At 38.9% G+C, this 13,827-nt stretch overlaps 1 protein-coding gene across 1 annotated transcript; it reads left to right on the forward strand.

The window, feature by feature from the left end:
- Positions 1-1,305: 1,305 nt before the first annotated feature.
- On the forward strand, positions 1,306-7,939 carry MRPS30 (mitochondrial ribosomal protein S30). The gene is made up of 5 exons (XM_070411882.1): positions 1,306-1,984; positions 3,334-3,479; positions 4,190-4,295; positions 5,628-5,804; positions 7,574-7,939. The coding sequence occupies exons 1-5, from the start codon at positions 1,321-1,323 to the stop codon at positions 7,861-7,863; spliced, it is 1,383 nt and encodes a 460-aa protein (XP_070267983.1). The 5' UTR covers positions 1,306-1,320; the 3' UTR covers positions 7,864-7,939.
- The last annotated feature ends 5,888 nt before the right edge of the window (positions 7,940-13,827 follow it).

Raw genomic sequence — 13,827 nt, forward strand, 5'->3', positions numbered from 1 at the left:
GTGTATATTTTAATAAAAACAATTTCTTATTAAAATATATACAAATGTAATATTCACAAATAAATATGCTCTCAAGAATTAGTACACAAATATTGATTGGTTACTGGGGATTGAAAAAACGAAAGTTCTTACTTCAAGGTGCTCACAGATTAGTAGAGATCAACTCATGTTGAAATAATAGTGCATTTTAACAGCAAAATTTGAACACAAATCTTTTTTAGTTCATTTCCTTTTTTCAGTTAAATGCAAGTAAAAGCATAGTCCTCTCTTTGTAAATTCTATTATTAAACAAATTATCTATAAAACAAATTAGCATAGAGATATGTGAAAGTATTTTCTCCAAAATTTAGCAGTGGTCATGAGAGATGCTTGCATCATTAAAAAATAAGCATGTATTATCAAAAATAATGCAAGAATAGTATCTATAATAAAAGTGCAATATGCTAATTAGACCAGACATCCAAACAACCTTTGGCTGTCCTTCCAGACGACCTTCTGGACAAAGCTGGGGCTGCGAGGGCCAAGCCCTTTGCACGAATTTCACTCATCGGGTCTCTAGTCTACATATAAAAGCCTAAGTGACTGTTCAACCGTTTGACCAGTAACTATGACATGCACTGACCACAAGGGGGCAGACATTCAACACACAGGTATGGAAACATGGAATAGACTGATGAATCTCAGAGGGAAGGGGGAGGGATAGGGGGAGGGTGGGGAGAGATTAACCAAAGTTCTTATATGCATACTAGAGGCCCAGGTGCACCGGTGGGGTCCCTAAGCCTGGCCGGGGATCTGGCCAAAACCGGCAGTCCGGCAATCCCCGAAGGGTCCTGGATTGGGAGAGGGCGCAGGCCAGTCCAAGGGACCCCACCGGTGCACCCACTGGGCCTCCAGTGTTTAACAGTACGTTCCAAGCCCGAGAACTAAAACAGAAAAGAAGGATGTGCCCTACAGAAATGAAACCAGTAAAGTTAGCCAAGCGCTAGAAGCTTCTGTGCAGAATGTTCCTTTATGATTTCTGGCAAGAAGCTTGTCCGGATGGGAGAAGTAACATAGGCGGCCAGATCTCCTGCTTCATGGTTTCATTCCCACGCGCCAGACCCGCGGAAGATGTGTAGGCGCAAGGGTTCTTCCTCTCAGCTACCCAGGCTTCAGGTCACTAGAAACTAAGTTGGAGAAGTGATCTGATTGGCTAAGAAACAGATGACGCACATTCCTCAAGCCCAATGAGAGCCGGCCCCCCCTACGACAGACTCAGATCCTGCTTTCCGATTGGTTCTTAGTTGCGGAAACCCACCTCCGGCCGGAACCCCGGCAAAGATGGCGGCGGCCAGGTGGTGGCGGCTGGTGCCCCGCGGTCCGGGGCGGTCAGTGCACTCCGCGGCCCAGGCCGCCGTGGGGACCCCGGACGTCCCCGGCGCAGAGGGCGCGGCGGCCCCTGTGGCGCGCTACCCGCCCATCGTGGCCTCCATGACCGCCGACAGCAAGGCGGCCCGGCAGCGGCGAGTGGAGCGCTGGCAGGCGACGGTGCACGCGGCCCGGACGGCGGACGAGAAGATCCGCATCCTCACCAAGATGCAGTTCAAGAAGTACGTGGTTTACCCGCAGACCTTCGCGCTCAACGCCGACCGCTGGTACCAGGGCTTCACCAAAACCGCGTTCCTGTCGGGCCTCCCGCCGCCCGCCGAGCCCGGGTCCCCGCCCGCCGAGCCCGGGTCCCCGCCCGCCGAGCCCGGGTCCCCGCCCGCCGAGTCGGGGTCCCAGCCGGCCGAGCCCGCGCCCCCGCCCGCCCCGGACCTGGCGACCCTGCGCGCAGCCGCGTGCGACTGCCTCCTGCAGGAGCACTTCTACCTGCGGCGCCAGGGACGCGCGCCCCTCTACCAGCAGGTGGAGGCCGTCGCCTCGCCTTTCCTGGACCAGCTGGTGGCCGCCCTCATGGGCCTGCTCAGCGCGCACAACCCGGCCCTGGCCACCGCCGCACTCGGTGAGCCCGGGCCTGCCACGCGGGGCGGGGGGCGGGCGATGTCAGGGCCCACGCCGCCTCCGATGTGCGCCCTCTTCATTCCTCTGTCCGTTTTCCAAGTCCTTGGACCTCAGCTGGGGACAGCGCGGTGCAGCAGCGGTCACTGCGCTGGGAACGTGCACACGGCGCTGCCACCTGATGGTCCAGCCCTGGGCTGGGCGCCCGGGTTCCGCTGGACTCGAGCTTGCTGGGCCTGGTGAGGGTCCCGCCTGGTGACCGGCCCACCCAGTGGGAGAGCTGTGCGGGCTCAGCCAAGGGGTTCCTTTCCGCTTGCCCACCAAAACGTTACCCGATCATATGTCAACGTAGGCACCACTTTTAGCGTTGACCTTTCTCGTTTTCAAAATGAGAATTAGGGCCAGAGTACTTTGTCCTGGGGTTGAACAGACGAAAGGCAGTATTGGTTGAAAGGCCTAACGTGTACGTTCATTCAGTACTTAACTGTGTGCCTGGCCCTGTTCTGCATGGGATATGTGCCAACTGATTCATCCTCACAATGACTGTGTACAGTAGGTAGCATGGTGTTAGAAATCCGAGCTAAAGCAGGCGCAGGGATGTAAAATGTGCCCACTCAGAAGAGCCTGTAGCTGACAGGCTGGATTTGGTGATCGGGAGTCACACCCAGCCATTCTGGGTTTCCAGTGAACAGTCAGCAACTTCTCCGTGCAGCCATGAGAAGCAGTTAGCGGGGAGACAGTTTTAAAAATTAGTGTTTCTGACGTGTCCCTCGTTTTGTGTGTACCACACACAGTAGGCATCTTAGTGAATGTTGATTGAGCTGATGCTATCCCTGCAGGTGTGTGCTCCCTGAACCTTGTAGAGTGCCTTACCTCCCCTCTCAGCGGGGAAGGGAGTGGTGTTGGGGGCTTCATGGACTTGGACTCCTCACTGAGGGCCTAGGAAAACTTAACCTCAAGACTCAGGGTCCTCGTCTGTAAAACTGATGATAACAGCTGTGCATACCTTTCAGCGTTACCGTGACGATTGAATTAGTCATTCACAAGACAGCTCTGACTCCTGTTAAACCTTCTGTTGTGTGCTACTCCTGTTCTTGTAATTGAGGAAACGCTTTAGTTACAGTGTTTCGTGCAGGGATGGCACAAGTAGACAACACTTAGTTAAGCCTTATGTTTAAGTCATGATCATTTAAGTTAAATTACTGCATAATCCAGACTGTCTTAAAGAGCCATTTTGATGTGTGTGTTTTTAATTAGCACACTTATTTTTGAGTTCTGTATTGCTGAGTTTAGTATTCTAATAATAACCAAATGTATCTAAGTGGTAAGAAAGTTTTGAATATCTTTTGGTAGATTGTAAACGCCCGGTTCACTTTTACTGGTGGCGTGGTGAAGAAATCATTGCTCATGGTCATCGGAAAGGTCGAGTTGATGCTGTGAGATACCAAATAAATGATACACCACACAACCAGATTCGAATGTCCAAACAGCTGCCAGAGGTGAGGATTTACTGCATGTGTACCTGTTGCTGTCAGATGTGGAAATGTCATAGGCAGGCTGGGTAAAGGGCGTGGTAGGGTAAAAAGGTTTTGATGGATCCTACGCCTTTTGAGATTCACTCAAATACATCTCTATAATTCTTTTTCAGCTTTTTAACCTGCTGTAGTATATGTATTCCCCGAAGGACAGATAATCATTTTAAGTGAGGTTAAGGCATCAGTGTTCAGGAACATACAAGTCTTTATTTTTTTCTTAATATAAAAATATGAAAAATGGATAATAGTTTATGATTATAATTTACAGTACCGCCACTACCTAATCACAAATCAAGGCATTTATTACAGTTATAAACATCATTTTATGTTCTTACAGTTCTTTTGGAGAAAATAAGCATATTTTAGTGTTGTCTATGTGTTCATATCAGGTTGGTACATATTTTCCTTTAAAAATACAGATAGTAAATATTTTAGGCTTTGGGGACCATAAGTCTCAGTTAGAACTGTTCATCTCTGTTCTTATAGCCATGCACCATATGAAAATGAATGTACATGGCTGTGTTCCGATAAAACTTTATTTGTAAGAACAGGTGGCTGGTTGGATTTGGCCCATCATTTTGCAAATCATCTCATTTTAAGATTTTAAGTCTATAATGAATATGAGTAAAATATACTCGTGTTGCTGTGAATCACTTATGACTTTTTCTTTTAAGTTTGTGCCGCTGGATTATTCTGTACCTATAGAAATTCCTGTTATGAATTGTAAGCCAGACAAACTTCCATTATTCAAACGACAATATGAAAATGCCATATTTATTGGTAAGTTTCTCTTCTGATGTATTGTGCCATAAACGTGTCCTGGGTGTATTGTAGATATTTGCATACTTCTTGTTGATAGATAGTCTATCAACAATGTAATTCATAGTCTCAGGTTCTTGTGATATGCCTGAAAATTGGGAAGAAAATATTCTTTCAGCTCACCATTTAAAATTTTACTTGTTTCCACTGAATTAGCAATATTTAACTTTAAAATATAGTGATAGTTATAGGGTTTTGTTGATGTATTTTATAGGAAAAGTAATTTGTGTTTTTTTTGTTTGTGTTTTTTTTTTTCGAAAGTAAAAAGTGTAGAACTGGGCTTGAGGCAGTGAATGGCTTTTTTACAAAAGTCTGCTGTTTGTTTCACAGTGTGAAAACCACCAGGAACATAAAAATTAATAAGGTCTGACATCTGCCCTTATGCAGTTTATTTTTTTGCTGGTTTTTTTCCTGCGGAACATTTTAAGAAAGCTGCTTAAACTAATCCTCCACACCTATTTTATCAGCCCCTTCTCTGTCACTAAGTCTTAGAGAGTGAATAAGGGGGACTTTTGACTTTACCACTAAAAATATTTTATAAAATATTGGTAAAGGGCATGGTCGTGTAAAAAGGTTTTCTTTATTTAAAATGTAGTATAAGAACCAATTATATTTTTAAAATTAGGAACAAGCTATGTAATTATTATATTAAAATAATAAAGTAAGTTTTTGCCCTGGCCAGGGGGCTCAGTTGGTTGTAGTGTCATTCCGGACATGAAAAGGTTGCAGGTTCCGTTCCCAGTCAGGGACATACCGGGATTTCAGGTTTGATCCCTGGTCAGGGAAGGTGTGGGAGGCAGCCCATCGATGGTTTTCTCTCACATTGATGTTTCTCTCTCTCCCCTTTTCCTCTCTCTAAAAATCAATGGAAAAAAAAATATCCTCAGGTGAGGCTTAGAAAGTAATAATAAAATAAAATTAAATAAAGTAAGTTTTTAAAGTCATGAAGTATTTATCTCCTTTTCTGAATATGATAAGAACAATGATGAAGCTCCTTAGTTATGACTAATGTGTTTGAAAAACTGAAATAATAAGAATTTTTAATCCATTTTATATATAATTTTTTTACTTATCCTATTTATAGTGAGCGACTTGGTGACAGCTAGCAGACTACTTCCGTGTGAAATGTAACTTTATTACAATAAATACATAAACTAACCTTCCCACGTGTGTGTGTTGAATACTGATCACGTGATGGGTAAAGGAGGGGTGGGTTTAGAGAAATACTGAGCACATGTGCTCCAGGTGTTCTACATGTCATTTCATGTCACATGTTTCTCTTTTGCTCTTCAGGCTCAAAGACAGCGGATCCGTACTGTTATGGTCATACCCAGTTTCACCTGTTATCAGAAAAATTAAATAGGGAAAGGCTCCTGAGGCAAAACTGTGCTGATCAGATAGAAGTTGTTTATAGAGCTAATGCTATCGCAAGCCTTTTTGCTTGGACTGGAGCACAAGCTATGTATCAAGGTAAAATGATGGCATTGTTGGAAGATATCTGACATTTAAAAAATTTAGTAATTCATTTCCTTGGTTGAGTCTTAACATTTCGAAAACTTGCATTACCACAAAGCATATTTGTTTGAAAACCCCTCATTAAATATTTTACATGTGCAGTTGTCAAATGGCACTTGGGTAGTGACGTGATCTGTTATGTTGACCACTTTGTGTGACTGTATTTTTTCTGATGGTGTTGTCGAGCATTTCAAAGACTATAGAGCCCACTAGTCAGCTCTGTAGATGACAGCAGCTTTCTGAAGCTAGGGAAGGAAATGTTATGGTGGATTAAGTGTTAGGTTAAGTCCTAGCTATTCTTTATCGTTTATTTGAAGGCCATATCTAGGATGTGGATCAGGGGATTGTTCATTCAGTAAATAGAGAATGTTTTTTATGTATCAAGCACTGTTGGCCTTGGGGATAAAGTACTGGATATGACAGGCAAATCTTACTCTTCTGGAGCTTACAGTGAGGAGAATGAAGGAGAATAAACAGGTAAGGTTTTTAGGTAGTAGTAATACTGCAAAGAACATTACTAGATAGATAAGGGCTAGAATGATTTATGAGGCACAGGTTTAAATGAGATGTGGGGCAGAATCTCTGTAAACACAGTAATTCAGAGGAGGACTCGAGAAGAATGAACAGAAACTGAATGGTGAGGGGCTGCTGCCCAAGTGTAAGCTCTGGGAAAGACACTTTGAGGCAGACAGAATGGCAGGTCCTATCGGAGGCGGAACAGACTCGAGGTGTTTGAGGACCATGAAGGCTGATGAAGAGAGGAGGAGCCAGAGGCCATTTCACATAGGACTTCTAGAGCCCATTTGAGGCATTTGGATTTCATTTTAAAACCTGAAGTGATATAATATATAATGAGTTTAATCCTATATTAGTACCCAGGAGGAATTTTAATACAGATTTAATTATTGCCAAGCCCACCTTTTTCCTTTTGTATATATTTTAACCTTATATTCACAATTGTTGACTTGCGTTTCTATAATAGAAACGGGAGAGGAATCTGTGTTGAAGATCTATTTATTCATGAAAGATAAGTACTTTTTGCAGTATAATTCCATATTATAGCAACATTAGTTATTGACCATTTCCATTGCAGCTGGTATAAAATAAGTGTGGGGAAATAGCTATGCCTGGTCCTGGCATTAGGGTTTTAAAGTATTAAAGCCAGTGAGCCTGGATAAGAAGCAGTTGGAAAATTGAGTAGTTCAGTTTAAGGCAGCCTGGTTCCTTATCACATAAGACTCATTAAGTGAAATGACAGCAACTCATAAAACCAATTTTGAGATACATAAAGGAAGATACAGAATTTGTATGAGGACCTGGTTGAAGTCCTTAGAAAGGTTTTTTTTTTTAAGAGATGTATATATATATATTTGTAGATGTGGTGAAATAAATGGCCTTCATGGTTATTGGATGGTAGATGTTACTGGTATGGTGAGCAATGATGTACTTAATACCAGATGCAGGGAAATCTTCACAGATACAGAGCTGCTCTTACAAGAAGTGAATTAAGGTTGAAAGCAGTTGAAGACAGAAGTTGTTGAAAAGAAGTATCGTGAGTTAGGGATACTAGATGTGATGAAATAATTTTTTATGAGATCTTTAGGAAATTGGCAGGTAAAATATCTAGGTTTTAGCAGATACTCGATACCCCTCTAATACATATATTTTGTTTGGGCTAAATATATGTTAGTATAACTAACTTTCAGTATAACTTTCTTCTCTAGGATTCTGGAGCGAAGCAGATGTCACTCGACCTTTTGTCTCTCAGGCCGTCATCACAGATGGAAGATACTTTTCTTTTTTCTGCTACCAGTTAAATACTTTGGCACTGACTGCACAAGCTGATCAGAATAACAGTCGTAAAAATATATGTTGGGGGACGCAAAGTAAGCCTCTTTATGAAACAATAGAAGATAACGATGTGAAAGGTTTTAACGATGATGTTCTACTACAGATAGTTCACTTTCTACTGAACAGACCGAAAGAAGACAAATCACCGCTGTTGGGAAAATAAGAAGAAACATTTGACTCAGGACTTTGGGAACCCTTACATTTTACTGAAGCAACAATAAAAAGAATTTTAATGACAAGACTTGTGTCTGCCACATATTAAATGCACTGATTTTGAGACAAGCATTTCTTATGTTAACCTGTGATTAACATAATCCTCTCATTCTGCTCAAAACACATGGTGGAAAGATTTAATTTTAGATATAGTATGTTGATGTAAAAGTAACTTTATATATGACTAAGTGATGAGATTGGTTAAGCTTTCTTCAATCCTGGTATTGCAAGTGATTATAAAGGTAATATAAGGGTACTAATTCAAATGCTTATGAATATATAGATAATTTGTTAATATTTTCCTTTTTAAAATGTTTTTGTTAATATGATAATAGAATTTTCAGAGTCCAAACTCCTTTAAAACATACACATTATTTTACAAATATAGGAAACTCAGTCCCAGGGAAGTTGAGTGACCTTTCTAAAATTAACATGATTAATAGCATAACGGATGAATTATATGCAATTAAGTGCTAGTACTTACCAGTAATTTCACATATTTCAGTTAGTGTTATTTGCTCTAAGATTAGGACTATGTCTGCTATGTTCCCAAATCAGTTGTCAATTGTTAAAGTTGTTAATTTTGCTGAGAATTGGTGTTCATTCAAAACATTTTTAGTGAGCAAAAAAATAAATAATCATGCTTATACTTCTCACTTTATATAACCTGCTACTGTGAATATTTAAAATACCCCATTTAGTACTCTAGCCACATGACAAATAATTATTGGTTTTCCTTACTCCTCTACCTTTCTCATTTCTTCCCTCGCTCTCTTTCTTTCAAGACAAAGGTCACAGTTACATTGATTGAAGCCTCAATTAGAAGCTTAGGGACAATTGTCACAAGTGATTGCTGAACTGAAGGAACAGTATTTGAGAGTTTACTCTGCAAGGTGTTGTGCTGTGTTCCATCTTTAACCCACTACTTCAGTTACCCAGGGTGCTTTGTAATGTACTTCATTCTTTTACTTAAGTTGTTTCCAAAGCTTGGACTACTGTTCTCTATCCTTTGTCCTGTCTCTTCCAACCTGCCTGTTGCATTTCATTAGTCCTTAATGGAAACATGATGCATAGAGCGCAACCTTACCAAGTTCCAAGTAAAATGATATCTCATAATCTTGGCGATCACTTTCTAACTTATTGAACTTTGAGCAGTTTGAGTTACCAGCCTTGATTTTTGGCTTCCGTAAAACAAAGTAATCTCATAAAGTTGTAAGGATTAAATGAGCTAGTACACGTGAAAGTGCTTTTAAAATGCTACGTAATTAAAATATTTGGGATTCATTTCAAATGTCATTGCTGTCCCTAAGCTGATTATATTTAACTCATCAATTAAATTTAAATGGATCATACAGAAAATGAAAAACTTCCTACATCTCCCATAAGGGTCCAAAGCAATACAATTAATCCATGATTTCTTGAAAATTTCCATGAAACAAACATAAAGTTTGGAATGCTTCCCAAGTCATTTTATAAACTTGCTTAAATTATTTAATTACTAAAAAACAATGGGTTAAATATACATTTCAATATAAAATGCAGAAATCCCAAATAAAGTGAAATATGCCAAAATTCAATAGTAATGAAAATAATCTACCTTAATAGGGTAGAGTTGCTAGTAGTCATGGAAATTCAGTAATGGATTGGTATTATATAATAGTTTGTACAAAAGTCTGAGGTTTAATATGTAGCTTGTGAGTTTGATCTTTTGCATTTTTAAAAGGTTACAGTTAGAAGATAATTTGATTTGTTTTTTAAAATATGTAAAGGAACTGCCATTGAATTTAAAATGGAAGTGTAACATTCTTTAGAAATGAATTGAGTTGATGGGAAATCCAAGTTAATAAATTCAAATAGGACCTCATTTTTTTTTTACCTTTTTAATTTTTGAACAAAAGAAATGAAGTTCTACCTTAGTGCTTGCTTAGTGATATATAGACTTAATCAGCAAAAAATCATACATCAGCCAGTTTAGGAAAACTGAAGACAAAAGAAAGTAACCATCCTTAAAATAAATAAATCAGTGTGTAATGATTATAAATTTGATGCTTTAATATTTTAATTGAAACATGAATCCTCAGAATATTTTTTAATGAAAATTGTGTTGATATAAACATTCACAAATCTAGCGTCTTCTGGCTGTGATACATATATGTAAATGGGAATCACTCATTTTGCTACGGACTTATGACCTTATTCACATTATTCAGATGTGTAATGCAGCAATATGTATCCCAAATAGCTGTATAAATGAGCAAGCTGTATTTTGATTATCATTGTAATTCTAGGTCTGAATGACACAAACCCTCCTGAAAGCTCCTGTGATGTTTAGCCACTTGGAAAGTATATCTTTGGATCAGCAGTCCAGGTGAAACTTTTATTTGTAAATTAAATATATTTATGCTGTAAGCACTTTGTTAGGATCTTCAACACACTTTCAACAACTTTTCTCTTGCTCGTGAATAGCACTGGTAATGAAGGTGGTGGGCTTTACCAGTAGAGCTGGAAGGGGCATTGGGGTCATTTAGTGTAGCAACTGATCTTTGCTTATGCCTTTCATCTGACCCCACCCAGTGTGGGTTTTTGTTTTAATTGTTAACATGAAAAGAGAGACTATAAAACACCCACATTTCAGATTCTTTTGAAAAATTCCAAGATCTGGTGACTCCAGGTTTACATGCTTACAAGTTAACATGGACAGGAACTGGAAACTGTACTGGGTCCCTACAGTTTTTCACAGTCCTCTCACTTCTAATTTCTCTTCACTTGGTGAACATCGTCGGGCATACTGCACTAATTTCTGTTAAATGTTTTATTCTGAGGCCTTGAGTTTATGGCACCAGCTTGGTCCAGCTTGTGATTAAGAACTTGTAATACCGGTGGCAAAACTCAACCTTTACAATTACTTTTTAGGCTTTAGAAATCTGTTTTCCAACAACAAATATAGTAATGATAAATTCAGAAGAGTTCACTTTCATTTGTGATAATTAAACCAGATGAGACTTGGCTTTGGGGCTGGAGGATGAGATATAAAGTTACCTGGCAAAATAATGAATGTCTGCTTCCTTCCTCTTCAGCTGCATAAAGGGCAAAATGAATCCTGACTTTTGTTTTGACAGTTTACTTAAGAGCCTGGGAGGAATTTTGTCCATTTTTATACAACTAAAATTGGCAACCAGAGAATATTTGGAATTACACTGGGTATTTAGGTTCCCTTCCTACCCTGAGTCAGATTGTCTCCAGCACCACACTCCCCAGCTGTGGAAGAAGTCAGGTTGCTCTTACAGATTGTGCCCTCTTACAAGTTGAGCCCATCAGACTTAAGAAGGGGCCCTAATGGTGATTCAAAACCAGACTGGCCAGAAAGCTGCAACGCACCTTTAAAAACAAAAGCAAACAAAGGGAGAATAAAAACTTTTGACCTTTTCCTTAAATGATGGTCTAGGTGCCATATTTGGAAATATCAACTTAAAGGCATTAGAGAGCTAACAAGATAGTGACTAATTGGCAGACTGATATCTGAAAGAAAAGACAAATCCAGAACAGTGAGCCTAGTGTTGGGCCTGCTTTTGCTCTAAAGAGGGGTTCTGTTAACTAAGAGGAGGCTGAGAGAATCAATGGCATTGAACAGCCTTGTGAGAATACAGGACCACCTAGGGAGGACGAAGGTGAGAATATAGGACCACCAAGGCTGGGACTCTGGTAGAACAACTTGGTTTGAGACCCTGAAGGATCACATCCCTTGGGCTAAGGGTGAACCAAAGTAAACCATTGACAAAGAATATAGCTTAGACTTGAGTCAGCCAGATAGCACAGAAAAATGTGAAATTTTCAATGTGGATTAATGTGCATCAGGGATCTGAAAGGTGCAAATCTTGAAAAAGAACGTTTTTCTAGGCCTCATTATTTCTACAGCTTTTCTAATACAATATCTTCCTATAATAACAGAACAAGAGGAGAAAGAAAGCAAGCATGAAAACTGGTAGAAACAATACAATAGAAACACCCAAAATGGCACCAAATATTTGGATTGTGAGACAGATTTTATTTAATGTATATTATATTCAAGGAGATAAAGAATGTTGAGAATTTCAGCATAGCATTGGAAAGTAAACAATGGAAGTAGTGTGGAGAGAAGATAAAGAAGTATATTCATTGAATGTAGGAGCTTAGAAATAAGGAAACTTGGGAAAAGAAACAAAGGATCAAACTAGGTATTAGGAATTCCCTTTGTTCTTGTACCAGAGGTCATGGATACCAATCTGTAGCAGTCTTTGTACAAAGCTCTATATCATTTGTTGGTTAGTTGATATTTTCAATGTTGATTACTAACATTATTCCAGAGAATAATCAGTGGAAATGTGTGTCTATAAACTAATAGCTAGTGCATGTTATTTTATCTTGCATATTTTCTGTTTGTTCAGGATTTTCACTCATATTTATTTCCGAGAATTGTACAGTTTTCTTAAACAAATAGGTGTTCATTTTAAAATTGGCCATTACCTCACAAGAGGGTAATATTTGTAAATATATTTCAAGTTAGCATACATTTCAGTAAATCGATAGTTTAAATGTCCTAAAAACAACAGGACACAATGCAGGTCAAGAGCCAGTTTTAATTTATCTCACAGGTGATCTGTCTTTGTTCCATTTAGCTATAATGGAAAATCCCCTTAATGTTGACAGAATTTCTTTATAATAAACCATTACTGCGTCTGAAACACCCTTTTCAATGGGCAGAGTTGAACAGGAAACAACAATTTGTGAAACCAAGTTACCTGTGAATGTGGTAAGCAAAGTCCTATATAATCTGTCATTATAATATCTATTTTAAGAATTTGCAAATTTAATGTTCATATCTGTTGCATATTCGTTTGAAAATGATCTCCAGCTGGATTCGTGATGAGTAAGATTCAGGAACTGTCCTTATAATTTGAATAGATGTACAGGAAGCTAGGGAGAAAAGGGAAAGTACATGGGGAGTAATTGCTTAGTGCCAGGTACTGCATTAGCATTGCAGCAGTCAACATTTCGCATTCATACTTACTGGAAACTCGATGAGGTTCAGTTACTTATTATGGACTACCCAAAAGGACACATAGATAAATAATATTTATAACCACCCTCGGTAGGAGCGTCCAATAAGGTTTATGAATTTATTTGTATATATCAAAGCATATCCTATGTATTAATAAATTTTTATCCACTCCAGTGAAGAATGGATAAGCTTTAAATTTAGTTTAGAAAATCAGATTTTCATATTGCTTTGTTTTTTAGTTTCATTTTGATCTGCAGAATATCAATTATTTTTGTTGTTGCTGTAAAATACATGATTATTATAGAAAATTTGAAAAGCAGAGAGGGAGGTAATATGCTGCTAACATTTCAGTTTATCACCTTATATTTGTGCATTTTTGTTGACATTTTATGTTGTGAGATTATACATTAGTTACATGTTTTTACATTTTTATTTCATAACCACTTTCCCAGAATATTATTTTCTTAAATCGTTTTTTACTGGGGTATTCAGAAGGTGGTTGAGTAATAACAGTATTACACACTAAAAGAGAAATACATTAACATGAAATTTCCATAATAAGTTTGCATTCTTTACAGGGAGGAAAAGAATCACAAAATGTTCAATTATTTAAAAAAACCTCAAACATGATAATTATTTAAGATTAGCTAATGTAGGCGTAAATATATTTAATGTTGGACTAGTTAGTTCACAAGTACATGGATAATTAAATCTTGACTTTCAATATATTTTTAAGATTTTCATATCTCACCACCTGGGTATGATTCATAATTGGAAATATAAATGGTCTGTGTATTTGGAAAGGCCTAAATGTAGTAAAAATATCTGTACAACTATCCTCTAGTAAAGTGTAATTTGTTGCAAACTTCGAAACTT

This window comes from Myotis yumanensis, unplaced genomic scaffold (assembly GCF_028538775.1).
Source record: "Myotis yumanensis isolate MYYU_CA2020_CCGP unplaced genomic scaffold, mMyoYum1.0.hap1 SCAF_4, whole genome shotgun sequence".
NCBI classification, from domain to species: Eukaryota; Metazoa; Chordata; class Mammalia; order Chiroptera; family Vespertilionidae; genus Myotis; species Myotis yumanensis.

Bases quoted from the DNA above. Each gene is read 5' to 3' on its own strand.
- MRPS30 (XM_070411882.1), top strand. From the start codon at position 1,321: ATGGCGGCGGCCAGGTGGTGGCGGCTGGTGCCCCGCGGTCCGGGGCGG. The intron at 1,985-3,333 runs GTGAGCCCGGGC...ATCTTTTGGTAG, and splicing joins CCTGGCCACCGCCGCACTCG to ATTGTAAACGCCCGGTTCAC. The intron at 4,296-5,627 runs GTAAGTTTCTCT...TTTGCTCTTCAG, and splicing joins TGAAAATGCCATATTTATTG to GCTCAAAGACAGCGGATCCG.